The sequence below is a fragment of the Nyctibius grandis genome, chromosome 5 (assembly GCF_013368605.1).
Source record: "Nyctibius grandis isolate bNycGra1 chromosome 5, bNycGra1.pri, whole genome shotgun sequence".
Classification (NCBI taxonomy): Eukaryota; Metazoa; Chordata; class Aves; order Nyctibiiformes; family Nyctibiidae; genus Nyctibius; species Nyctibius grandis.
Window position 1 is genome coordinate 1,728,088 of NC_090662.1, and position 26,757 is coordinate 1,754,844.

The window sequence follows — 26,757 nt, forward strand, 5'->3', positions numbered from 1 at the left end:
CCAAGAAGCCCGCGTTTCATAGGCCGCGGCCGCAGAAGCTCGTCGCTGATTGGTGGGTTGCGAGGGAGGGGAGGGGGGGGTTGCTCGCCGCTGGCTCGCCCTGAGGAGGAGCGGCCGGGGCCATGTCGGCGGCGGACGGCGCCCGGGAGGGCGTCAGGGAGGGCTCGGGCAGCGCGGCGGGTGGTGACGGCGGCGGCGGCCGCGGGCTCCTCAACCGCTTCGTGCAGCTGCCGGGCCGGCCGCGCTCGGCGGGTGAGTGACGGCCGGTTGCCGGGGTGAGGGGGGGGGGGGGGGGTGACCCCGTCCCCAAGGCCTGGTGGGTGACGGGAGGGGGGCCGGGGAGACCTTCTAGCACCTTCCAGTGCCTGAAGGGGCTACAGGAAAGCTGGAGAGGGGCTTTTTACAAGGGCATGGAGTGACAGGACGAGGGGGAACGGTTTTAAACTGCAAGAGGGGAGATTGAGATGAGATCTGAGGAAGAAATTCTCTCCTGTGAGGGTGGTGAGACGCTGGCCCAGGTTGCCCAGAGAAGCTGTGGCTGCCCCCTCCCTGGCAGTGTTCAAGGCCAGGTTGGATGGGGCTTGGAGCAACGTGGTCTGGTGGAAGGTGTCCCTGCCTGTGGCAGGGGGTTGGAACTAGATGGGCTTTAAGGTCCCTTCCAACCCAAACCATCTCGTGATTCTATGTTCCCATCCCAACGGCCCCGGGATATGGGGGCCAACAGTCGTGGATGGGGGCAGTCACCCCTTTCCAGATGGTTTTAGGGTGCTGAAGGGGACCCATAGTCTTGGGGGTGGGGGTCACCCCCCTCCTACGACCCCAGGAAATGGCAGTTCTTCCCTCCCCATCCTGGCGGTCTCAGCGCTTTGGGGGGTGCTTGGATGGTTCATCTGCATCACCATGGATGCAGGGTGTGGGGAGGTACAGGGTACCCCACAGTCCCTGGTGGAGGTCAGCCCCATCTTGGTGATCCTGGATGGGCCTGGGCTAACCCATGGTGACACGCACATCCCCTCCCCAATCCCAGCATGTCAGGTTTTTGGAGTGGGGAACCCCACAGTCCTGGGAGGGGTGATCCTGGGCTGGGGGGTCCAAGCTACTAGAGGGCCCTTGAAGAAGATGTCAGCCCAGTCCTGTGCCCTGGGAATGGTGGTTCTTGGTCTTTTCCACCTTTCTTCTGCCAGTGTTGGTATGTGGGGGGGTTACCCCATGGTCTCTGGATGTGTGGGTCACCCCACCCCAACAGCCCCAGGATATTAGGGGGAGGAGGCCAGGTTTAACCCACAGCCGCAGGATTGGGGAAATCATCCCCATCCCAATGGTTCTGCAATACTGGGAGAGATGTGGGGCACCCCATGGTTCTGTGGTGGGGTGGGGGGCTGTTCCCAGCTGGTTTGGGGTATTCCCCCCTCCTTATCTCCATAGCACCTTCTCTCCTTAAGGGCCACATGGTGCTGAGGTGGGTACCCCTGGTCCAGGGCATCCTTTTCTGCCCCAGCTGCCCCTGGCCCCACCACTCAGATCCCTCGGTGGGGGGTGTGAAGCCCCTTGATGCCTCCAGGTAGGAGCCTTCGTCTGGTGTGTCTGGAGCATCAGCAGTGGCTGGGAACAGGCTTTCAGACCAGGGTCTGTGTTTCCATCCCTGTGAAACCTGTCACGATCTGGATCTGCAGCCAGGACACCTTCAAGCCTTGCGCAAGACCGCTGCGAATTTGCTGAGTGGCTCCACACCTTCTATTTTGGGGCAAATTCTCAAACACGTTTCCTTCCTCCTGTGATAAGGGCCTTTTTTGGTAACACAAGAGCTGATTATCTTCACATTCCTGAATTTTAATCATTGCCTTGAGTGAACCACTAACGCATCCTCCTCACACAGCTGTAACGATCCCGCTTTTGACAATGGATTATGTCCCGACGTGGAATCCTGCCCTCTGCCACCTCTGCTGCAGCCCTGGGGACAAACCACCCCCGTTCAGCTCAGCCTTAGCACTTAAGTCTGGCCTTAACAAAAAACTACTTGATGGAAAAACCCCGTTTGAGTCGATTGCTGGAGTTTTCTCCCCATTTGACACTTGTTAACGACCTATTTATAGAGCTCCAGCAGCAACCCTTACATAAGCATTGAGATAGGAATATTTTTCCCCCTCCTTCCATTTCCTCCAACCAGGTTTGTTTTCTTCCCTCCCAATTCTCTTTCAGAGTTTTCAGGAGGCGTTCCTTCATCCCCCACCGCCATTCCATGCCCTAGACTCTTTCCATACAGCATGCTATCTCCTTTTAATCCCGTTTTTATAAGCAATTACTGTGGTGAAGGAGCTTGTAGCACGCTTTGGCGTTGGATGTGTTCCACACATCCCTCTCCGCAGAGCTCTCTGCTAAGCCGTGTGTCGTTTGAAGTAGATCTGGGCTATCTCTTGGTTAAACACCACATATGCATTTATTTAGCTGCTGCTTTGTCACATTCTCCTTTTCCACCTACTTGTAGGCAAGATTTTAAACTTTTGTCACCTTTTTCACTCGGGAGAGTTTCATTTGCAGGGGGAAATGATGACAAAAGAAGCAATTTGTTTGTGTTTTTGCTGCCTCACAATGTGTAAAATTGTACGTTGGATAAGGGAAAGGAAAGAACTATTTTTAGAAAGCTTTAGAAGGATCAAAAATGTCAAATATAGGTGGTGTGTGGTTTGTTCTCCTCCTCGTTGGAAACCTTCCTGTCCACATTTAAATTTTTTCAGTGTTTTCATCAGACTCTTGGGGTTAAGTGGATAGAAACAATCAGGAAACCTAAATATATCTTTGCTTCTCGCATGGTCAGCTTTTACGTTCTTGTCTTGAGCTGTAATTTTCCCAGTGTACCAGTCACGGTAGAGGGGTTTTTGTCTGTGGAGAGGTTCAGAATTTCTAATATGTGTTTAAAATGTGTTTTGTGTGTGGAGAGGTTCAGAGTTTCTAATATATGTTTAAAAAAAATACAACAGAGAACCCAAATATCACTGTTTTCCGGCTACGAAGAGGGTCTCTCTTCACAGGGAGCTGCATGGAGAATACAAGGGGCGATGGGTACAAGTGGCACCAGGAGAGGTTTCATCTTGGTGTAAGAAAAGGCATTTTTTACAGTGAGAACAGTCATTTGCTGGAACAACCTCCCCAGGGACATGGCAGAGTCCCTGTCGCTGGAAGGTTTCAAGATGCAGCTGGAGATGGTGCTGGATAATCTCATCTCAGCTCCCTTTCCCACAAGAGGTTGGACCAGACAATCTTTCCAGATCCCTTCCAGCCTGGGCTGTTCTATGGTTCTCAGTCTCCAGAATTCCTTTCTTTATTTTCCTTTTACATTTAAAAAAAAAAAACCCCAAACAACCCAAGGAACACTCAGTTTTAGTGGTGTTAAATCTGTAATATATAAATTTCTGGGGCAAACGTTTCCTCTTTTGCTCTGGTTTCTCATTAAAGACAGTTCATTCATCAGGACTCCTTAATTTCTGCTCTGAGGTTCTATCTCGTGTATTAAAATCCCATTCCAGTTTTATTTATAAGGGGAAATACTGACAATCAATTCCACGCTTGTAATTGTCAGATTGATGAAATATGTGATTGCTACAAAGACAGAATCACAGAACCAACCAGGTTGGAAGAGCCCCCTGGGATCATCGAGTCCAACCATTGCCCTGACACCACCCTGTCTACTAGACCAGGGCACTAAGTGCCATGTCCAGGCTTTTCTTAAACACCTCCAGAGATGGTGACTCCACCACCTCCCTGGGCAGCCCCTTCCAATGGCTAATGACCCTTGCTGAGAAGAAATGCTTCCTAATGTTCGACCTGAACCTCCCCTGGCCAAGCTTGAGGCTGTGTCCTCTTGTCCTATCACTAGTTGCCTGGGATGTTTGAAAACAAAAGCCTTTGAGAAGCAGATAAAGAGGTGGACCTGTTCTGGACATCGATCCAAACCCAAAAGCTCTCACAGCTGGATGTGAGGATGATCATTCTCCTAGAAACCCTGCTTGAGAGACTTCAAATACTTGACAGGCTCTTGGCCGGTGGCCTGTGAGTTGTGTTTGGCATCGTTGGCCGCATCCTCTGGCCTCTCCCTCCTGCCATGGAAGGGAGTTGTGTGATCTGGAGAGGCTGAACACAGCGGGATGAACAAACAGGTTTTAAACCTTGTTCTCAGCGATACATTCACATCCTGCTTATCCAAACGTTTGCAAGGGACTCTCATTACATGGGTAACCAACACATTTTGTCTGGCTGGTACGAAAAAGATGAAGCTTTGAAGAGTGGAGTCAAAGTGAATGTTGACTTGTCTTGTTCTCTCTCCCAAGAGCTAGCAGTGCTTTAGCTTCAGCCCTTGACCTAAATGTCCTTCAGAAGTCTTGCAGAAATCATAAATCACAGAATCAACCAGGTTGGAAGAGCCCTCTGGGATCATCAAGTCCAACCATTGCCCTGACAACACCATGGCAATTAGACCATGGCACTAAGTGCCATGTCCAGGCTTTTCTTCAACCCCTCCAGAGATGGGGACTCCACCACCTCCCTGGGCAGCCCCTTCCAATGGCTAATGACCCTTGCTGAGAAGAAATGCTTCCTCATGTCCAACCTGACCCTCCCCTGGTGAAGCTAGGGGGAGGATGGAAAGGGAGATATTGAAACCTGCTATTCTGGATGATGAAGAACTAGGTAGGAGGGGAAATAATACTGATACCATCTTTAGAAAGCCTTAAGAAGCAGCAAAGAGGATGCATACACACACCTTATCTATTCATCACTGGTGGGTTACTTTGAAGAGATGGGAACCCAAAGCCACACCATGTTTGTTAGCTTTACATCCTGTAGTTATTTTGTTTGTATTTCCAAAACCAGTGCTTGAAATAGAAATTATATTGCTAATAGTAACGCTAATAATGTTGCTGTGTAATATATGCCACGTGGTATGGCCTTGCGGTGGCTTAGTAGGATTGAAGATCACAGATTGATGGAAAGAGCCAACATGTTTGGGGCAAGTCTTGTGAGTGGAAGACCGTGCTCCCTGATAAGAGGACAAATTCGATGTGGTTGCAGCTCGGCACCCGTGCTGTTCCCTTTCCTGTTAGCCCAGCAGGAAGAACTTTAAGAAACTCAAAATGAGGAAACGCAGACAATAGGCAGCAGATCTGCCTCAACCTCATGGAAGCAGAAGGAAGCAAAACTCTGAGGCTGAAGCATCTCGCTGTAGGAGCCAGAGGGTATGAAAGACCTGCCCAAAATTAGTCTGTCCTTCTAAATGAAGAAGAACCCAGGAATCGTAGCGAGGACTCGGCAGCTTGTCATCCTTTCACCCTCTGTGCTGTATGTAAGTCGTCCTGGCTGGATCACTTGGATATCACAGAACTTCCCATGTCTCAGCTTGTGCCTGTTGCCCCTTGTCCTGTCACTGGGCACCACTGAGAAGAGTCTGGCCCCATCCCCTTGACACCCACACCTAAGGTATTTGTAAGCATTGACAAGATCCCCCCTCAGTCTGCTCTTCTCCAGCTGAACAGCCCCAGCTCCCTCAGCCTCTCCTCGTAGCAGAGATGCTCCAGCCCTCTGACCATCTCCGTACCCCTCCGCTGGCCTCTGTCCAGTAGTTCCTTGTCTTTCTTGTACTGGGGGACCCAGAACTGCACACAGTTACTCCAGATGTGGCCACACCACAGCCGTGTAGAGGGGCAGGAGAACCTCCCTCGACCTGCTGCCCACACTCTTCCTCACGCACCCCAGGACACCATTGGCCTTCCTGGCCCCAGGGGCACATTATTGGCTCATGGGGAACTTGTTGTCCACCAGAACACCCAGGTCCTTCTCTGAAGAGCTGCTCTCCAGTAGATCAGCCCCCAACCTGTACTGGTGCATGGGGTTATTCCTCCCAAGGTGCAGGACCCTACACTTGCCTTTGTTGAACTTCATGAGGTTCATTCTGAACGGAATCGACAGTTCTCCGTAATTTCTGTTGCCTTTATCTTATGTGCTTTCCTTTTTGTGAATGGCAACGTCTTCAAATGGCCAAATGAACAAGCAATACAATGGTTGCATGAAACAAGCAACCAGTACGTGGAAAAACAAATCATAAACGCTTTGACTGAAGGAAGAATTTCTTCTCAGCAAGGGTCATTAGCCATTGGAAGGGGCTGCCCAGGGAGGTGGTGGAGTCACCATCTCTGGAGGGGTTTAAGAAAAGCCTGGCCATGGCACTTAGTGCCCTGGTCTAGTTGCCATGGTGGTGTCAGGGCAATGGTTGGACTCGATGATCCCAGAGGGCTCTTCCAACCTCATTGATTCTGGGATTCTGTGACTGCTGCATTGTTTGGATCTTTCTGTAATTTGGTGACTTGGGATGGGGCAAGCAGCGTGTCAAAGCATCGTAATTGTGCTCTGATTTCAGGTGGGTCTTTAGTGGTCCTTTAAGGCTGAAAGAATAAAGAGGCAACACTTTAAAATCAACACCTGCAGCTTGGAGTCTGCTGCTCTGACTACAAAAGGATTTTTTTTTGCACCCTTAGCAAGCAACAGCGTGGGGCGGAGTTTAGAAATGAGGCATCTTGAAGCTGGGAAGTCATCAGCGTTGCAGCTCCAAGGCGGTAACCCCCGGGGAAGGGGTATGTGTTTGCAAGAGGAGTATCTTTAGTCCTGCTCGTGCCACTTCTGCTAGCTACAGGCTAATCTCTTTCCGGTATCTGTGGTGGCGAAAGAGCTTGACTTGTTTCCATTTCCAGAGTTGCCTTTTAAGCGTGACGTTAGCAGTTTCGCTTCCCTCATCTTCTTTGCTCCTAAAGGATCTAGGAACCATTTTTTCTGCTCCAGGTTGCTTTGGCTACTGCTCAACCTCGTACCTGGCCCTGGCGGGGGTTGTTCGTCTTTGCCTTTCTGCTTACAGGTTTCTGAGCAGATGGTGGGACAGCCCAGACCCTTGGTCTCTTCCTTCTGAGGCTGGTTGGGAAAGGGAAACAGCAGTTGTGGATTTGCCACCTTGGGAGAACAGCACTGCATTGGTTCGCTGGGAACTGGTAACGAGGCGTGGTGGTGATTAGGGAAAATTCCCTGAAAAAGAAAAATTAAATTCTGCAGAACCTGAGTAGCAGGTTTCACTCTCTGCTGAGAGCTTCCCCTTGTGTGCCCAGGTGGCCAAGAAGGCCAATGGCATCCTGGCCTCTATTAGGAATAGTGTAGCCAGCTGGTCTGGGGAAGGGATCGTCCCTCTGTACTGGGCACTGGTGAGGCCGCACCTTGAATCCTGTGTCCAGTTCTGGGCCCCGCACTTCAAGAGAGATGTTGAGGTGGTGTAGTGAGTCCAGAGGAGGGCGACCAAACTGGTGAAGGGTCTGGAGGGTCTGACCTACAAGGAACGGCTGAGGGAGCTGGGGGTGTTTAGCCTGGAGAAGAGGAGGCTCAGAGGTGACCTTAGTGCAGTCTACAACTACCTGAAGGGAGGTTGTAGTGAAGTGGGAGTCGGCCTCTTCTCCCAGGCAACTAGTGATAGGACAAGAGGACACAGCCTCAAACTTGGCCAGGGGAGGTTCAGGTTGGACATGAGGAAGCATTTCTTCTCAGCAAGGGTCATTAGCCATTGGAAGGGGCTGCCCAGGGAGGTGGTGGAGTCACCATCTCTGGAGGGGTTTAAGAAAAGCCTGGACATGGCACTTAGTGCCCTGGTCTAGTTGCCATGGTGGTGTCAGGGCAATGGTTGGACTCGATGATCCCAGAGGGCTCTTCCAACCTCATTGATTCTGGGATTCTGTGATTCTGTGAATAGATTTATTTGGGTTTTCTCTGGCAGTATGGTCATGATAAGAAAAAGGATGGTTTCAAGCAGGCTCTCAAAACAACCCCATATCCAACTCTTCCATGGTTTATTTTTATTTTTAAGAAATTATTTCAGCTAATTAGACCCTTTTTCCCCTCTTGTTTAAAAAAAAAAGACCAGCTGGGTGGCTTACTAACTCGAATAGCAGGTACTCCCCTCTTGTTTAACCTAGCTAGTGAGATGATGCCAGCATTTTCCTGCGGTCATGAAAGGGAGGATAATGGAATGGAAAGAAAACGCCTTTTTTCTTCGCAACTTGTCTTTGTGCTGCTCTGTTGGAAGCGCCTCTTGCCTTAACGTTTGTGCTGCGTGTGACTCAGCGCTACCACTTGGTACTTCGCAGTTTAATTTTCGTCTTCTGTAACTTTATTATAGAATCATGGAATAGTTTGGGTTGGAAGGGACCTTTAAAGGTCATCTAGTCCAACCCCAGAGCGATTGAAAAGAGGTAGAGAAATCCAGTAGACTTGAGCGTAGCTGTTGACACGTGCTGTGGTTCTGGGCGTGCTGGTAGCATTTAATTCGCTCTATAACTTCAAGTAATCTGCTGATGCCAAGGGATTTTTGTGGTGTTTTTTTTTCTCCAGGCCTTCCATAGATTTCTGTAGCTGTCAAGGCCCCACAGTTAGAATTTTAATAAACTTTTAAGCTGGTGTTAGTCAGAATAGGAACAGTATTTATAGCCCAGCAGGTGCAGAATCACAGAATCAACCAGGTTGGAAGAGACCTCTGGGTTCATCGAGTCCAACCATTGCCCTGACACCACCATGTCAACAAGACCATGGCACTAAGTGCCATGTCCAGGCTTTTCTTAAACCCCTCCAGAGATGGTGACTCCACCACCTCCCTGGGCAGCCCCTTCCAATGGCTAATGACCCTTGCTGAGAAGAAATGCTTCCTAATGTCCAACCTGAACCTCCCCTGGCGAAGCTTGAGGCTGTGTCCTCTTGTCCTATCACTAGCTGCCTGGGAGAAGAGGCCAACTCCCACTGCGCTACAACCTCCCTTCAGGTAGTTGTAGACTGCACTAAGGTCACCTCTGAGCCTCCTCTTCTCCAGGCTAAACACCCCCAGCTCCCTCAGCCGTTCCTCGTAGGTCAGACCCTCCAGACCCTTCCCCAGCTTGGTCGCCCTCCTCTGCACTCGCTCCAACACCTCAACATCTTTCTTGAAGTGCAGGGCCCAGAACTGGACACAGGATTCAAGGTGCAATTCAGCTTCGTTCTCCCTGTAAGAGGGACATTTTGAGTGGGAGTCTTGTTGGGCACCATTCAGGACCATTACGCTTTCTCCTCAAAATAAAGGGTTTCTTTAGATTTTCTTAATGAACATCTCTGTTTTCTCCTCCTCCTCGCCCCAGACCTGTTCTGTATTCAAAGTTTTTGGAGAGGTAGGAAACGAATGTCTCGTGCATTGGTTGCTCTGTTGTGCTGCATCAGGAAACTCGGGAACAGATCTTCATGCCGCCTCTTTGCCTCCTCTTCTGTTCTAATAACACCTCTCGCAGGAGAGGTATTCAATTAGGAATCCACTTTAACGAAGTCCATCTGGGCCATCCGAGCAGCTCCCTCTGAAGTCACTCAATGAATCACTTGAAAAGGGTGAATTTAACAGGGTGTTGATAGGTCAGTGCATAGCCAGCAAGCAAGTTACTATCAGGTACCTTAGTCCTAAATTAAGACTTCCCTTAATTATGTCCCTGTCGCTCCGTTTCAACTGTTGTGGAGCTGCTTCTTCTCTGAAAGATTTATTGTTCCCATTTCTGCCCTCAGGACCAAGGAAAAGGAGTCTCCTTGTGAATGCACCTTCCCATCCTTCCTTCCTGCTTCGCTTTGGAGTCTTAAACTGGGAAAGCAAGTGCTTTCTGAATTATATATGGGAGGTTGTAGTGAAGTGGGAGTCGGCCTCTTCTCCCGGGCAACCAGCGATAGGACAAGAGGACACAGCCTCAAGCTTCGCCAGGGGAGGGTCAGCTTGGACATTAGGAAGCATTTCTTCTCAGCAAGGGTCATTAGCCATTGGAAGGGGCTGCCCAGGGAGGTGGTGGAGTCACCATCTCTGGAGGGGTTTAAGAAAAGCCTGGACATGGCACTTAGTGCCATGGTCTAGTTGCCATGGTGGTGTCAGGTCAATGGTTGGACTCGATGATCCCAGAGGTCTCTTCCAACCTGGTTGATTCTGGGATTCTGTGATATCTGTCCACTTTAAAGCTATTTTCTACAACTAGCTTTACGACCTTTTTCCCACAGATCTGTCTTGACTTGGGACATCGTGCTGCTACTTTCCATGTCCAGCATCAAAGAATTCATAGTGGGGCCCAGTGACTTCCAGCTTTTCATGGTGATGGTGCTTCACTTAGTGTTGGGTGCTTCTTTAATCTGTGGCAGGTTCAGCTCCTGGGGAGATGGGCTTTGCTAACTAGAGGAGGAAGTTAGCAAACCCTTGGGTGTTCCCATCTTCCTGCATGGTCTGAAGTTTGCACTTGTGTAACAGGCTCGTTGTGCACCGCTAATGCTGGAGCAAACACAATCCAAAACTTGCATGAAGGATTTCAGTAGATGTGAATCATCAAATAAAACGTGATTAAATGGCAATGCAGCTCTTTGTTGGAGGTGCAAGTCATAGAGCTTGTCTGCTGAAGAAACTAATCTGAATTAACTCTTAAACAGATTCAGCTTTTACAGGTCTCTTCTTTAAAGAGACATAACTAGAGGAATCTTTTTCTAAGACTTCCTTCCAAAGTGAATTAAGGCCACTTCAACAGAAGAGTTTGATGACAATTTAACTCATTTTCACATTGTTCATGGATACATTTGCGAGTGTGCTTCCATAGGTGATCAGAAGATGTCTTGGATAATTTTTTTTCCTGTTTTATGGGTAGATATGGATCATTAGCCATTGGAAGGGGCTGCCCAGGGAGGTGGTGGAGTCACCATCTCTGGAGGTGTTTAAGAAAAGCCTGGACGTGGCACTTAGTGCCATGGTCTAGTTGCCATGGTGGTGTCAGGGCAATGGTTGGACTCGATGATCCCAGAGGGCTCTTCCAGCCTGGTTGATTCTGTGATCTTCTGTGGGCCTCTGCAAGCGGGAGGATCTAGTCCATTGAGATGAAGGGGTTAGTGAAGAGCGAAGCTTAGAAACAGCAGGCTGGAAATGTGAAGCCTTTGGAGAGAAGTCAGTCATCACGTGTGGAGCACGGTGTTGAGCAAAGGCAGCTGGGATCTGCTTGAATAGAGCAGAAAATCTGTTACTCTCGAGCAGAGCAAAATGAAATTCCTTGTGTTTGTAGCTACAGAGGTTGGCCCTGAGCTTGTGGAAACCTTGCTCTGGTCGGCATTTCCAGCCCTCCTTTCCCTGAGAGTCACCATCACATAGCAGGCACAGTAGGAGGAAGCATTTTGGCTGCTCTCACCCACGGTTTGGTGTTCAGCTTAACGCCGAGGACAGTGGATGCAGCTGAGTTGTGAACGTGTGACCAGGGACAGGTATCATTTCTCCTGCTAGGTCTGCCATGAGGATCCCAAGCTTCTGGCAAAGGGCAGTTACTGAGTGAGTGTTTAATTAAAAAGTTTGTTCCTGTAGTTGACCGAGCCCTCCGAGTTGCCAGCGAGAGTGGTGGGTCCAGGCAGGGAAGTAGCAGCAGATGTGGTTTGCAGCAGGAACATCTGAGTGGGAAGGGGCGTCCTTTCAGACCATCTCAATTGGGTACTTGTAAGTTACCTGTTTGACACCAGCTCTGGCTTCTGATGGCCTTGAAAATATCTTGAAAATATCTTGAAAATATCTGGAAAATATCTGGAAAAAAATCATCTTTTAAAGATAGGAGATGGGTTTCTGGGTAAATGGGAAGAGGTGAAACCAGTTGGGCTGTGTGTGGGCTTAATGTACCCATCTTGCTATCTTGAGGGCCTGCATGCATCATAGAATCACAGAATCAACCAGGTTGGAAGAGCCCTCTGGGATCATCCAGTCCAACCATTGCCCTGACACCACCATGGCAACTAGACCATGGCACTAAGTGCCATGTCCAGGCTTTTCTTAAACCCCTCCAGAGATGGTGACTCCACCACCTCCCTGGGCAGCCCCTTCCAATGGCTAATGACCCTTGCTGAGAAGAAATGCTTCCTAATGTCCAACCTGAACCTCCACTGGCCAAGCTTGAGGCTGTGTCTTCTTGTCCTATCGCTAGTTGCCTAGGAGAAGAGGCCGACTCCCACTCCCCTACAACCTCCCTTCAGGTAGTTGTAGACTGCACTAAGGTCACCTCTGAGCCTCCTCTTCTCCAGGCTAAAGACCCCCAGCTCCCTCAGCCGTTCCTCATAGGTCAGACCCTCCAGACCCTTCACCAGCTTGGTCATCAAACGTTGATCCCTTTCTGTTGAAACTTAACTGGTCTGGGGCAAAGTCAGGTGTCTTCCCTTTTTAATTTTGAGAGGGGAATGGCAAGGAAGGCCTCCTTGGTGTTTTTTTTTTTAAATTTATTTTCTTTGAATTATGCCTTTTACTCTTTAGTCTGTTGGCTTTATATAAACTCAGCCTTAATCTCTTATCTTCCCTCTGGAAAATTCTCACAGCTAGTGTTATAGCCAGAGGGAAGTAGGATCTGTAGTTAATGTAATATTTGAACTCCTAATTCCCTACCACCTTTTAAATTCAATGGGTGATTGAATTAAATCCTCGTTCCCCTGCAAAATGTGTGCAGCAGTGCTCCCAGTCTCTGCTGGAATTAAGCTTCCATTTCAGTTCTTTCAGGTCTTTTTGGAGACCTTCAGGACAAACACAGAAGAAACAAGCAGGAGGAGCTCCCCTTGGCCGAGCGCAGACACGTGAGCCCTTCGCTAGGATATCCTCTGTAGGCTGCAGAAAGGCACGGGCACTTCTCAAGCACGGTTTTGTTTGCAGAAACTCAAGATCAGATGAATTGTCCTCTTGAAGCATCTCCGATGATAAGAGTCTGAACAATTAACCTTGACTGTAAATAACTTTATTGTCAATGTGTTCACTTAAAAATGAATCCATCTCTTTGGATAGACTCAGAGTTTGAAATAAAAAGCCCAAAGGGACGGATGCTTCTCTTCCCCTTTGTGAATCACCTCTAAAGCATGTAATATTTGTTTAACAGTTTAGTCCAGCGCTGAGGCCAGTGACATCCTGGCTGCTGATATTGGTACATGTGACATCACCCCTCCATGCCACGCCGGGTGCCCGATGGCACTGCGCTGTCTCAGTAGCCAGGCCAAAGACTACAGATTTTTCCATTAATTCCTTAACTTTCTTCCCCTCTTTTTCATCCAGTGCTTATTAGTTTTCTAAGCGGGGATTTAGCTTCGCCAGGGGAGGTTCAGGTTGGACATTAGGGAGCATTTCTTCTCAGCAAGGGTCATTAGCCATTGGAAGGGGCTGCCCAGGGAGGTGGTGGAGTCACCATCTCTGGAGGTGTCTAAGAAAAGCCTGGACATGGCCCTTAGTGCCATGGTCTAGTTGCCATGGTGGTGTCAGGGCAATGGTTGGACTCGATGAGCCCAGAGGGCTCTTCCAACCTCATTGATTCTGTGATTCAAGATGCAATTATTACTGGAAACAACCCAAATCTGTCAAAACTTGGCCACGAGGAGTTTGTCTGAACCCTGTAGAGCAGCTTAATTTTGGACAAGGGCTGGAGCTTAAAGCAGCAGCAAACGGGCAACGTGATTAAGCACAGCTGCTTGTGCTGAATTAAAATTCATTATTCAGTCTGGACACATCATTTATTTCACCTTTCCTGTAGGAAAGATGCTTGATGCCTCATTTGTTACTGCTCCGCGTGTCCGATTCACTGCTGATAATCACAGAATCAGTCAGGTTGGAAGAGCCCTCTGGGATCATCGAGTCCAACCATTGCCCTGACACCACCCTGTCAACTAGACCATGGCACTAAGTGCCATGTCCAGTCTTGTCTTAAACACCTCCAGATAGGTCCTAATTAGATGCTTCACTGGGTCCCATTCCATCCTACAAGAGCTCTGAGGGCAGGTGGGTGGCGAAGGTCACTGGTTTGTTTGGGTGAGGGGTCTTCAGGGATCTTCATTTGATGATTTTTTTTTGGTTTGCTCTTTATTGTCAACTGAACCAAAGCGAGCCTGTCTCGAGGAGCAACAAGCACAGGGTGTGCTCGAGGGAGTGATGGTTACATGTTGAAATTGTACATTTTAGGGGACTATTATGTATCCTCCTTCTCAAGATGAAGCTTAGAGTTACTCTCACCAAAACACTGTTGTATTGCGGAGAAAAAAATGATTTTTGAAGCCTTCCTGGTTTAGTCGGCTTGAGATGTTCTACACGTGTCTCACAACCAGCTCCTTTGTTCAGGGCCTGATCATTTTCTGTTCCTTTCATCTTGTTCGTTTTGTGGTCCTGTGTCTCGTTGGAGAAAAACACCCACCCTGGCACTGTGCTTGGCTCTTGCTGTGCATCGAATTCGAGCAAGCTCAGAATTACTTTTTGATCACTTGTTGGCTGGGACTTCGATTGCTGTTGTCCAACAAGAATGTTGCTCTTTAGATTTTCTGGACTGAATCGGTGGTTTTGCCTGTTCCAGTTGAGGTCTGAGCTTGCATTATCCTCCCTGCTTTTATTTCCTTTGGCTTTTAGGGAAGAGGGTGGGTAGGCAGAGGACGTCAACAAGGTTCAACAAGAACAAGTGCCGGGTCTTACACTTCGGCCACACCAACCCCCTGCAGCGCTACAGGCTGGGGGAAGAGTGGTTAGAAAGAGCCCTGGGGGTGCTGATGGACAGGCGGCTGAACGTGAGCCAGCAGTGTGCCCAGGTGGCCAAGAAGGCCAGTGGCATCCTGGCCTCTATTAGGAATAGTGTAGCCAGCCAGTCTGGGGAAGTGATCGTCCCTCTGTACTGGGCACTGGTGAGGCCGCACCTTGAATCCTGTGTCCAGTTCTGGGCCCCGCACTTCAAGAAAGATGTTGAGTTGTTGGAGCGAGTCCAGAGGAGGGCGACCAAGCTGGTGAAGGGTCTGGAGGGTCTGACCTATGAGGAACGTCTGAGGGAGCTGGGGGTGTTTAGCTTGGAGAAGAGGAGGCTCCGAGGTGACCTTAGTGCAGTCTACAACTACCTGAAGGGAGGTTGTAGTGGAGTGGGAGTCGGCCTCTTCTCCCAGGCAACCAGCGATAGGACAAGAGGACAGAGCCTCAAGCTTGGCCAGGGGAGGTTCAGGTTGGACATTAGGAAGCATTCCTTCTCAGCAAGGGTCATTAGCCATTGGAAGGGGCTGCCCAGGGAGGTGGTGGAGTCACCATCTCTGGAGGGGTTTGAAAAAAGCCTGGACATGGCACTTAGTGCCCTGGTCTAGTTGCCATGGTGGTGTCAGGGCAATGGTTGGACTTGATGATCCCAGAGGCCTCTTCCAACCTGGTTGATTCTGTGTGATTCTGTGACTTCCTTTTGGGAAGGGCTGCGTCTGCCAGTCGTAGTCAACCTGTAGGATCTCAGGGGGGTTCCCTGCCACACTCCCTCCCAGTGCAAATGCTTTTATCTACAAGCAGATTTTACTTGCTGTATCAGACCTGCGTTGCTTAATGTTTAGGGGTGTCCAAGATGAAAGAGCCTTCTGGAGATGTGAGGTGCCAGGAGCAAAAGAGAAGAAACAGAGAGAAGGTTTGTGTAGGAGGGAGAGTCATCATTTTTCTTCTTTATTCCCTTCGGGCAGCTTTAAATATAAACATTTTGGAACTGTTTCCGAAGTGAAATGTGCTGTGCAGAACGACAGAAGAGGGAATTTGTGAGATATCTCAGAAATAGCTTTTATGGAAGGATTGCCACGTGGAAAGGTGTCAACCTGCAGGAAGGTCTCCTTAGGCAGGTGTGGTCCAGGGGCTAGAGCAGATGTGAACGAGCTGGTGACACACACAGGCTGTCCCCATTCCTGCCCAGAAGTGGATCTGTCATTATAGAGCCGTTTCCTCCTGGCTGCAGATGTGCTTCCCGATGGCTAAACACCAGCCACTCCTGCTGGAGGACCTCCCCAGCAGGTTTAGTCCTGACCCTCGGACACAAACTCACCTCCTCTTCTGACATTTCACTGAAGCTCTTTTCCTTTCTCATTTTGCTGTAGGCCATAGATCTCCACCAGCAAGAAGTGGCCATCGTTGCGTGGCGGATAATGCCAACTTGTACGTGTTTGGAGGCTACAATCCTGACTATGATGAGTCCGGTGGGCTAGAGAATGAAGACTACCCGCTCTTCAGGGAGCTCTGGCGGTACAACTTTGCTACAGATACCTGGCATCAAATGGGCACTGAAGGCTACATGCCCAGGGAACTGGCCTCCATGTCACGTACGTATGGAAATTCAATTCCTATGCACCTACTCCTGAAGCTATTTTAATCCATGTCCCTGGTGGAATGCAAAACTGGGCAAGAACTGGGAAATCTGGATCCTGTTTCCAACTGTTCTGCGAGTAGGCCTGAAGTTTGGGTTGGTTTTGTGACGTTTCTTTCCCCTTTCACTCGGATTGAGGCAGAGGGAAGGCAAAAATTTCAAATGCAAGAGGTAATTTATAGGTATTTAGCCTGAGAGTCGCAAGGCACCTGCACTTTCAGCAGCTAAGTGCTGAAAATGATCAGACAAAGCATCCAAAAATAGATCTCTCTGTTCATTAGCCATTTTTAAAAGTAGACCTTTGGTTACCATGGTTTTAACTTGCATTCTTTCTCTTTTAGAGCATTTCAAAGCCATAAATGCGTAGTGGGAATTTCAGGGTATTTGAACAATATTGAACGCTCGCTGCTGACTGTCTCCAGAGCAGAGAGTCGTTCTGGTTTACTGCATCTCACAACAACAAGTATCTCTGCTCTCTCTCTCTCTCTCCTAGTTGTATTGCATGGCAACAACCTGCTTGTGTTCGGTGGGACCGGGATCCCCTTTGGGGAGAGCAACGGCAACGACGTCCATGTCTGCAACGTCAAGTACAAACGATGGGCTCTGCTCAGCTGCCGAGGAAAGAAACCCAATCGAATCTATGGCCAGGTAGGAAGGACATCCCTTGTTGAGGCACTTTGAGCGTGACTGCGTGTGCTGTGCTGTGTGTCACAGAAAAGGGGCCGGAGCACGGAGATCTCTGCTAGTAACTGGAGTTCTTCTCTCTGTGCATAAGTGTAAGGAAAGGCAGGGATCACAGAATCACAGAATCACAGAATGTTAGGGATTGGAAGGGACCTCGAAAGATCATCTAGTCCAATCCCCTGCCGGAGCAGGATTACCTAGATCATGTCATACAGGAACACGTCCAGGCGGGTTTTGAATGTCTCCAGAGAAGGAGACTCCACAACCTCTCTGGGCAGCCTGTCCCAGTGTTCGGTCACCCTCACCATAAAGAAGTTTTTCCTCATATTTATGTGGAACCTCCTGTGTTCCAGCTTGCACCCGTTGCCCCTTGTCCTGTCAATGGGTGTCACTGAGAAGAGCCTGGCTCCATCCTCATGACACTTGCCCTTTACATATTTATAAACATTAATGAGGTCACCCCTCAGTCTCCTCCAAGCTAAAGAGACCCAGCTCCCTCAGCCTCTCCTCAGAAGGGAGATGTTCCACTCCCTTAATCATCTTCGTGGCTCTGCGCTGGACTCTCTCTAGCAGTTCCCTGTCCTTCTTGAACTGAGGGGCCCAGAACTGGACACAATATTCCAGATGCGGCCTCACCAGGGCAGAGGAGAGGGGGAGGAGAACCTCTCTCGACCTGCTAACCACACCCCTTCTAATCCACCCCAGGATGCCATTGGCCTTCTTGGCCACAAGGGCACAGTTCTTTGAGATTTCAAAGGAAAGGAATAGTTTTCTGTACTTGGAAAAGCCAAAATTTGTTAACTAAATGCCAGATGCAGTTGAATGAAGAATCACAGAATCAATGAGGTTGGAAGAGCCCTCTGGGATCATCGAGTCCAACCATTGCCCTGACACCACCATGGCAACTAGACCATGGCACTAAGTGCCATGTCCAGGCTTTTCTTAGACACATCCAGAGATGGTGACTCCACCACCTCCCTCCAGCCCCTTCCAATGGCTAATGACCCTTGCTGAGAAGAAATGCTTCCTAATGTCCAACCTGAACCTCCCCTGGCGAAGCTTGAGGCTGTGTCCTCTTGTCCTGTCGCTGGTTGCCTGGGAGAAGAGGTCGACTCCCACCCTGCTCCAACCTCCCTTCAGGTAGTTGTAGACTGCACTAAGGTCACCTCTGAGCCTCCTCTTCTCCAGGCTAAACACCCCCAGCTCCCTCAGCCGTTCCTCGTAGGTCAGACCCTCCAGACCCTTCACCAGAGGTGTGTCTGATTTCAGGAGTGGTTGGTAGTTTCTGGAGTTGCTCTCTAGCCTCCTCAAAGCCTTTAAAACCCCAAACTATAAATGAAAACAGTGGTTAGTGGCTATTATTTGTATCATCCTTGTTTGCCCTTAATGTTCCTCCTGATCACATCATTTTGTAAGCTGTAGGTAGAGCTTTGCAAGCAGCGTCTTGCTTTGGGAGTGTGAGAGTTCTCAGGCCCTGATGTCTGTGTCCTTTCTAACTGGTTTCTCTCTGTTACCTTCCAGGCCATGGCCATCATCAATGGTTGTCTCTATGTGTTTGGAGGAACAACTGGGTACATTTACAGTACCGACCTGCATAAGCTAGATCTCAACACTAGAGAGTGGATCCAGCTGAAACCAAACAATATGTCCTGTGACATGCCAGAGGAGAGGTGAGAAGCTGGAAAGTCTCAGGGAGCTTTTGTACTGGGGAGTCACCACCTTTACTGGAGGGAGAAGCTGAGAGAGCGCAGACACAGCGCTCTTAGAGCAGTGTTTGTGACTGTGAACCTTGCACAACCAGTGCTCCAGCACTCTGGCACGCAGCGGGATGTAGCGATGGGATGTGAAGCCTCTGCCAGGGCACTGATCTGTATTGAGTGGTGCCAGAACAGAGCTGGGGACCTGGGGCAGCTGGTGAGTGCTGAGGAGGGGAAGAGGCTCCGGTTGATCCCTGTGTCCTATTCTGTAGGAAGGAAGGCTGGGAGATCAATCAGTGACCATCCTAGTGGGAGAAAGGGATGGAGTATTGAGGGCCACCATGGTGCTCCGTAAATCATTGTACTTAAATTCTGTGATGCTCAGCTCTCAGAAAATGCCTTTCAAGCTCCTGGGCTGCTTCGCAGATTGCTCGTGAAAGCTTCCACATCTTCTGCAAGCTCCCAACCTGAGGAACTAATACATAGCCATGGGGTGTCTGCTTACACCACGGGAATTTGATAGTGTTTTCCAGAAGGCTTTTGTTGCTGCTCACTTGCACTAATTGCTTGTGCTGCTCAATGTCCTTCTTTGCACCTTCAGGTACAGACATGAAATCGCACACGATGGTCAACGGATTTACATCTTGGGAGGTGGAACTTCCTGGACAGCTTATTCCTTAGATAAGGTGAGGTGATCAGAAACCTTGAGTGCTTGCCTGGATAGGAGATTTTCTACAGTGAAGTATCACAGCACGGTCTCTTCATCTGGCTTTGCCTGGAAAGCTTGGTAAAAAAAATAGATAACTGGGAGCAGATTGTTCTCCTATTTCTGAAAAAAAAAGTGTTGCCACACTGACTTTTTATCTCTCTATTCTCTGCATTTCTTTTCTCCTTATGTCCAGTATGAGATAGGTATTTCTAAATACTTTTGAGAACTAGAGGGTGTGGGTTTTAATTCGTCCAGTTTTTTTAAAAGCAATATTCTTTTTCTTCAGCTGTGGGGCTCAAATAGCAAAGCCCGAGATGAGCTGGTACGCTTTGAAGGTGATTTTATACCTGCTTAGTCACTGGCTGTGATTAGCTATTTTTGTTTTTACACTTAATGAAAAAGAGGTGTTATTTATAGTGACTCCTTGGGTCAGAGCCTGTAACTGCGTCATCGTAGTGCTGGAAGAGCCAGGAGGAACTAATGGCTCCTCTTTGTCCCTTCAGATCCATGCGTACAACCTTGAAACCAACACCTGGGAGGAAATTGCCACAAAACCTCATGAAAAAGTTGGTGAGTCTGGAATTTCTCACGTCTTCCCCTGCAAACCAGAGAGTGGCCAAGAGGCTCGAAGATGCTGTTTGCTGGCAGGCTGACAGCCTTTTTCATAACCTTGTTATACAGTACGTGACTTAACGCTGGCTTTGAGGTCCTGCTTGTTTAGAGCAGTGAGGACTAACCCATCTGAAGCATGTTTAGCACTCCAGCTTCTCTCCTTCCCTGGGTGTGAAAGATGATAGTGGCTGGCTCTCCTCCCAGAAAGTGACACACATCATCTCTGCTCCCTCTGAGGGACCCTGTGCTGGCCTGGATAGCAGCTGGGGTTTCCCTGAAACCCTGTAGGCCCTTGGCTTCTGCCTTTCACCAAGCCAGAGCTGGGAGCTGGAGTCTGTGGGGAATGAGATTCCAGCACATTTCTTCCTTCCTTCCCTGGAGAGCAAGTAGGAGTCAAACCTGAAACAGCTGGTTGCTGAATTAGAGATGTTATACCTGTGGTTGTAGGAAAGCAGAAGCCCCTTTTAAATCAGACAAGTGACTCCTATCCATGATTATATGTTGAGATATAATCACCACTTGCCCAAGCACTTTAAAGCATCTATAGTTGATACTTTTTTTTTATTCTCTCCAGGCTTCCCAGCAGCCAGAAGATGCCATAGCTGCGTTCAGATTAAAAATGGTAAGATCTGCTTCTTGAAAATTGGTGTATCTTATACAGCCTAGCAATGATGAGCCCATCCTTCTAGCCTGAGAGATGTTGGCCTCCAACACGTGTTTGAGAGAACTGCAGGGAACACATGTCTTTTCTGGAAGAGGATTTCTTGTTAACAGGCCTTAAGCTGCCCAGTTGGCACCACTCTTCATGTGAGGGATCTTGCTGCTGTAGGCAAATTCACTTCTGCACTGCACAGTACTGTCACTGTCTGGAAGCCTGCAGGATTTTATGCAACACATAAATAACTCCTTTGGACATGTGGGGCCAGTCCTGGAATCACAGAATCACAGAATCAACCAGGTTGGAAGAGCCCTCTGGGATCATCGAGTCCAACCATTGCCCTGACACCACCCTGTCAACTAGACCATGGCACTAAGTGCCATGTCCAGGCTTTTCTTAAACCCGTCCAGAGATGGTGACTCCACCACCTCCCTGGGCAGCCCCTTCCAATGGCTAATGACCCTTGCTGAGAAGAAATGCTTCCTAATGTCCAGCCTGAACCTCCCCTGGCCAAGCTTGAGGCTGTGTCCTCTTGTCCCATCACTAGTTGCCTGGGAGAAGAGGCCGACTCCCACTTCACTACAACCTCCCTTCAGGTAGTTGTAGACTGCACTAAGGTCACCTCTGAGCCTCCTCTTCTCCAGGCTAAACACCCCCAGCTCCCTCAGACGTTCCTCGGAGGTCAGACCCTCCAGACCCTTCCCCAGCTTGGTCGCCCTCCTCTGGACTCGCTCCAACACCTCAACATCTTTCTTGAAGTGCGGGGCCCAGAACTGGACACAGGATTCAAGGTGCGGCCTCACCAGTGCCGAGTACAGAGGGACGATCCCTTCCCCAGACTGGCTGGCTACACTATTCCTAATAGAGGCCAGGATGCCATTGGCCTTCTTTTAATTGTGCCAATAAAAGTAAGGCAGGAGCTGGGAGATGCTTCCAGTCACCATCAGCAGCAGGATTTTGCTGCAGTGCAAGGCTCGAGTTGAGAAGTTGGGCAAAGCCTGGAGCAAGGACCTGCCTCTGGCAGGCAGCAGGACTAGGAGCTGGGGCTGCGTCTGCTCCCTGTGGGTCTAAAACCAGTAGAATCCCATCAAACCCAGGTACCTGTGAGCTCAGCTTAGTGAGGGCTTAATGCAGCTCCTTAAAGCAGGAGTTGTGCTGCACTCCTGCTTCTCAGCAGCATTTAGCTCTGAATGTGCCGTGGTGGGGCTGGGATCACAGGTGGGCTGGGAAGTGGACATGAGCCGGCAACGTGCGCTGGCAGCCCAGAAAGCCACCCATGTCCTGGGCTGCATCCCCAGCAGCGTGGCCAGCAGGTCAGGGAGGGGATTCTGCCCCTCTGCTCCGCTCTCGGGAGACCCCCCTGCAGTGCTGCGTCCAGCTCTGGGGCCCAACAGAAGAAGGACACGGAGCTGTTGGAGCGAGTCCAGAGGAGGCCACGGAGATGCTCAGAGGGCTGGAGCCCCTCTGCTATGGAGACAGGCTGAGAGAGCTGGGGATGTTCAGCCTGGAGAAGAGAAGGCTCCGGAGAGACCTTCTAGCACCTTCCAGTACCTGAAGGGTCTACAGGAAAGCTGGAAAGGGGCTTTTGACAAGGGCAAGTAGTGACAGGACGAGGGGGAACAGTTTTAAACTGAAAGAGGGGAGATTTAGATGAGATCTGAGGAAGAAATTCTTTGCTGTGAGGGTGGTGAGACACTGGCCCAGGTTGCCCAGAGAAGCTGTGGCTGCCCCCTCCCTGGCAGTGTTCAAGGCCAGGTTGGATGGGGCTTGGAGCAACCTGGTCTAGTTGAAGATATCCCTGTCCATGGCAGGGGGTTGGACTAGATGACCTTCAAAGATCCCTTCCAAACCCAACTTTCTGTGATTCTATAAATGGCCTCTGTGATTCTGACCAGTGTGCTGGAACTGATCTGGGAGGTACCCAGAGCTCGTGTGGAGGTGAGATAAGTGTTGATCCTAAACCTGTTGCGCAAAGGTGATCGTTGACTTCAGTCCCTGCACATTCTGCAGCTGCTGAATAAAGGATGGTCGTGGGTTTCCTCTCTTACAGATGTGTTCGTTTGTGGAGGCTATAACGGAGAAGTGATTCTGGGAGACGTTTGGAAGCTGAATCTGCAAACTTTCCAGTGGGTCAAGCTCCCAGCTGCCATGCCAGAACCAGTGTATTTTCACTGCGCTGCTGTCACACCAGTAAGTGACTCATTTCTTCCCTGCGTAGCTCAAGTCCAAGCTGTTTGTCCAAGCCCTCTGATGGTTGTGTGGGCTGCAAATAGAGCTGAACTGATGTTACCAAGGAGGTGACCTCCACTGAATGCGGTGTCTTTAGGGAGGCTGAGGGCTGAGATGAGGTCACTGCATCGACACCTTTTACTCCTACAGCCCTCTTTGGAAACAGCTGCTGATGGGAAGGTTGGGATTGGCAGAGCTTTTTGCCATAACTAGAAGCTTGGAGACCTGTGGTTGATAAGCAGCAGGCAGCAAGAAATGCATTTAGGTGTGGCTTCAGGCTAAATGTGACAGGCTGGAGAGTTGGGCGGGGAGAAATTTAATGAACTATAACAAGGGCAAGTGTAGAGTCCTGCATCTGGGCAAGAACAACCCCGTGTATGAGTACAAGTTGGGGACAGACCCGTTGGAGAGCAGCAGAGGGGAAAGGGACCTGGGGGTCCTAGCGGACAGCAGGATGACCATGAGCCAGCAGTGTGCCCTTGTGGCCAAGAAGGCCAATGGCATCCTGGGGTGTATTAGAAGGGGTGTGGTTAGCAGGTCAAGAGAGGTTCTCCTCCCCCTCTACTCTGCCCTGGTGAGGCCACATCTGGAATATTGTGTCCAGTTCTGGGCCCCTCAGTTCAAGAAGGACAGGGAACTGCTAGAGAGAGTCCAGTGCAGAGCCACGAAGATGATGAAGGGAGTGGAACATCTCCCTTATGAGGAGAGGCTGAGGGAGCTGGGTCTCTTTAGCTTGGAGAAGAGGAGACTGAGGGGTGACCTCATTAATGTTTATAAATATGTAAAGGGAAAGTGTCATGAGGATGGAGCCAGGCTCTTCTCAGTGACATCCATTGCCAGGACAAGGGGCAACGGGTGCAAGCTGGAACACAGGAGGTTCCACATAAATATGAGGAAAAACTTCTTTACGGTGAGGGTGACTGAACACTGGCACAGGCTGCCCAGAGAGGTTGTGGAGTCTCCTCTGGAGACATTCAAAACCCGCCTGGACGCGTTCCTGTGTGACATGATCCAGGTAATCCTGCTGCGGCAGGGGATTGGGCTAGATGATTACAGAATCAGAATCACAGAATCACCTCGGTGGCTCCTGAACAGCAGCAATGCCTCTTCTTTTCTTGTATACTAAAGAAATGCCACTCAAAACAGGCCAGCAGCTGAGCTTTTCCTGTCTGTGTTCATGTGATTCCTGGAGCAGGGTTATGCTGAGCCAGCGGAGGGAACGCAGCGGGGCTGTGTATGGTGTGGTGTTAGTTTTAAAAAAAAACACATTATTTTTAGCTGAAACCTAAAAGTATGGTTCTATACTCATTTTTGAGTATATTCTCATTTATTACCACTTTGCCCTGCTCCTAAAATCGATTTCTTGGGGTAGAAATCACTAAAATACAGAGCAAAATAGCAGATACGTGGTTTAGGATGAGCTGTGTCTTTCAGCAGCAGGATTTCCTCCCCTTGGCTGCGAGAGGAGCCTGGGGTGGCTGGCCCAGGCAGTGACACTTCTGTTATCAGCACATATTTACACAGCCTCAAGCTTGGCCAGGGGAGGTTTAGGTTGGACATTAGGAAGCATTTCTTCTCAGCAAGGGTCATTAGCCATTGGAAGGGGCTGCCCAGGGAGGTGGTGGAGTCACCATCTCTGGAGGTGTTTTAAGAAAAGCCTGGACATGGCACTTAGTGCCATGGTCTAGTTGCCATGATGGTGTCAGGGCAATGGTTGGACTTGATGATCCCAGAGGTCTCTTCCAACCTGGTTGATTCTGTGATAAAGCTTTGTAAGGTGAATCCCACTCTGATGTTCCAGGTGGGAATCTGGAGAATCAGATCCTGGTTTTTCTGGCTGTGTCTCTCCTCTGCACCTTCTGGTGTCCCAGTTTGGTCTGTGCCCCGTGTAACTCCCCTCTCCCCCTTCTCCCATCTAGGCTGGCTGCATGTATGTTCATGGAGGGGTTGTCAACATCCACGAAAACAAACGGACTGGCTCGCTGTTTAAAATGTGGCTGGTGGTACCCAGCCTGCTGGAACTGTCGTGGGAGAAGCTCCTGGAATATTTCCCTCATCTAGCGACTCTCTCCCCACCTCAGCTTTTGCACCTCGGACTGACGCAGGGACTCGTTGAGCGACTAAAATGAGACCATCTCCTGCTTCTGGCCAAGACACACTACGTTCAAGAAGCCCCCTCCCACCCCCCTATTTATGGATACCGTGGATGGTCTTGCTAAGAACATGGAGGAACCCGCTCAGCGCCTTACTCAGCAAATACATCGATGCCTTTCTAGAGATTTTTAAGTTGTTTAAAAAAAAAAAAAAAATCCACTTTTTATTTATGGATCTCTTAAATTACACCATTAATCAAAAATACTCTCTGGGCCTAATCTGTAACATCAACTTAATGTGTAACTTGCAACTTAATTGGGGAGCTTAGTGAATGTCTCAGCCCGTGCTTACACGTGGTGCATTCAACTTTTAGTGTTTTCATGAGACTTATCTAACAGAGGACTTTTGATGCCACCCTGTGCTCTTGCTTTGGCTGAAACTCATCCCCCTCCTGCCCAGCTGAGCTCTCCCTCTAGAAAAACCAAGAACTCGCTGCCCCTTGAAGGCTTTGCATGCGGTTCATGGGCACGTTTCCCACCTCCTTGAGCTTCAGAAGACGGCTGGAACGTCACAGCGAGCAAAGCTTGGCCCGTGCAGTGTGCAGTGATTTGAACCACCCCCTGTCTGTGTTCCTCACCTTTTCATATTGAAAGGTTGGCTTGGAAGACTGGGTAAAAGTTGCCACTTACTGGACTACTGTGTAGTTTACTCGGGGTGGGGAGGGAAAAGGTTTTGCTGAATCGTTTTTAACCCTTTCTGCTCACATCACACTCTGCAAAAACTCACCCCCGAGCTTTCAGAGCTGTCTTGGACCCAGTGCTTGGGTGCGAGCCACCCACACCAGCTCAGTCCTGCTTCTGTGTACTGGGAGCTTCTGGTTTGGTCTTTTTCTGGTTAGCTTCATGTTCTTCTGGGGTGGTGTTACTGCTGTGGTGGGGTTAATGTGTGTCCCTGGAAGCTCCTGGATCACTCCTCCCAGGAACCACAGCATCAAAAAAGGGAGAGGGAGCATCTCTGTGGTCATCTCTGCCCAGGCAGGGGAGGAAGGGATGTCTGTCTGTCCCTGTACTGTGAAATCAGCTCTAGAGACCACGTGTGAGTGACCATCAAACTGGCATGAGGTTTGTGCAAAATCCTTTTCCTTTGCAGACCATTTTTAAGTGCCTTTTTTTTTAAATCAGCTTTTCCCAGTCCCTTCCCCTCCTGCCAAAGGCCAAGGTTAGACCCTGGGGTTTTAGTTTCTTTTTAAGAGCTTGCATTTATGTTTAAATAAACCATAGCGTTGTCTTCATGGTGGTAACCTGAACAGCACTGGCTGATTGAGTCCCTCCTCCCCCTCTTAGGGACCACCTACCCCTGACCTTCAGCTGAAGTGTTACCCCTTGCCCCAAGGTTAAGCTTCCCCTGTTCTTGGGGAGAGGTTTTTTTCCCCCTTCTGTAGCCTCAGTTGCTGCTTTTTTCTTCAAGGCCTGGAGCAATAAAGGTTGGGCATCATCACTGAAGCATTCCCTGGTGCTTTGGACCACAGAAACGGGTGGCAGCTGCCCCTCCAGGGCTTTTGCAGCCCCTCCCCACCTCTCCAGCCTTTGCTCCTGGAGAGTCTTAACCATCCTATTTCAACCCCTTCCAAGCCTCCCTGGCTGTTTCCTGCAGCATCCCAGTGCTCCCAGTTCAGGGACTGACCCCCAGACCCTGCGAGCAGCATGGGCTGGGGAGGGTGGAGTCACCATCTCTGGAGGGGTTTAAAGAAAAGGCTGGACATGGCACTTAGTGCCCTGGTCTTGTTGCCATGGTGGTGTCAGGGCAATGGTTGGACTCGATGATCCCAGAGGTCTCTTCGAACCTGGTTGATTCTGTGAAAGTAGTCTGTGAAAGGGG

The 26,757-nt window shown here is 49.6% G+C and overlaps 1 protein-coding gene across 1 annotated transcript; it reads left to right on the plus strand.

Annotated features, from left to right (window-relative positions):
* The first annotated feature begins 90 nt into the window (after positions 1–90).
* KLHDC10 (kelch domain containing 10) lies at positions 91–26,185 on the plus strand. The gene is made up of 9 exons (XM_068401267.1): positions 91–252; positions 15,931–16,152; positions 16,690–16,844; positions 18,402–18,550; positions 19,179–19,263; positions 19,790–19,856; positions 20,473–20,520; positions 22,607–22,746; positions 24,705–26,185. Exons 1-9 carry the CDS (start codon positions 123–125, stop codon positions 24,912–24,914), a joined length of 1,206 nt encoding a protein of 401 aa, XP_068257368.1. The 5' UTR covers positions 91–122; the 3' UTR covers positions 24,915–26,185.
* Positions 26,186–26,757: the final 572 nt, after the last annotated feature.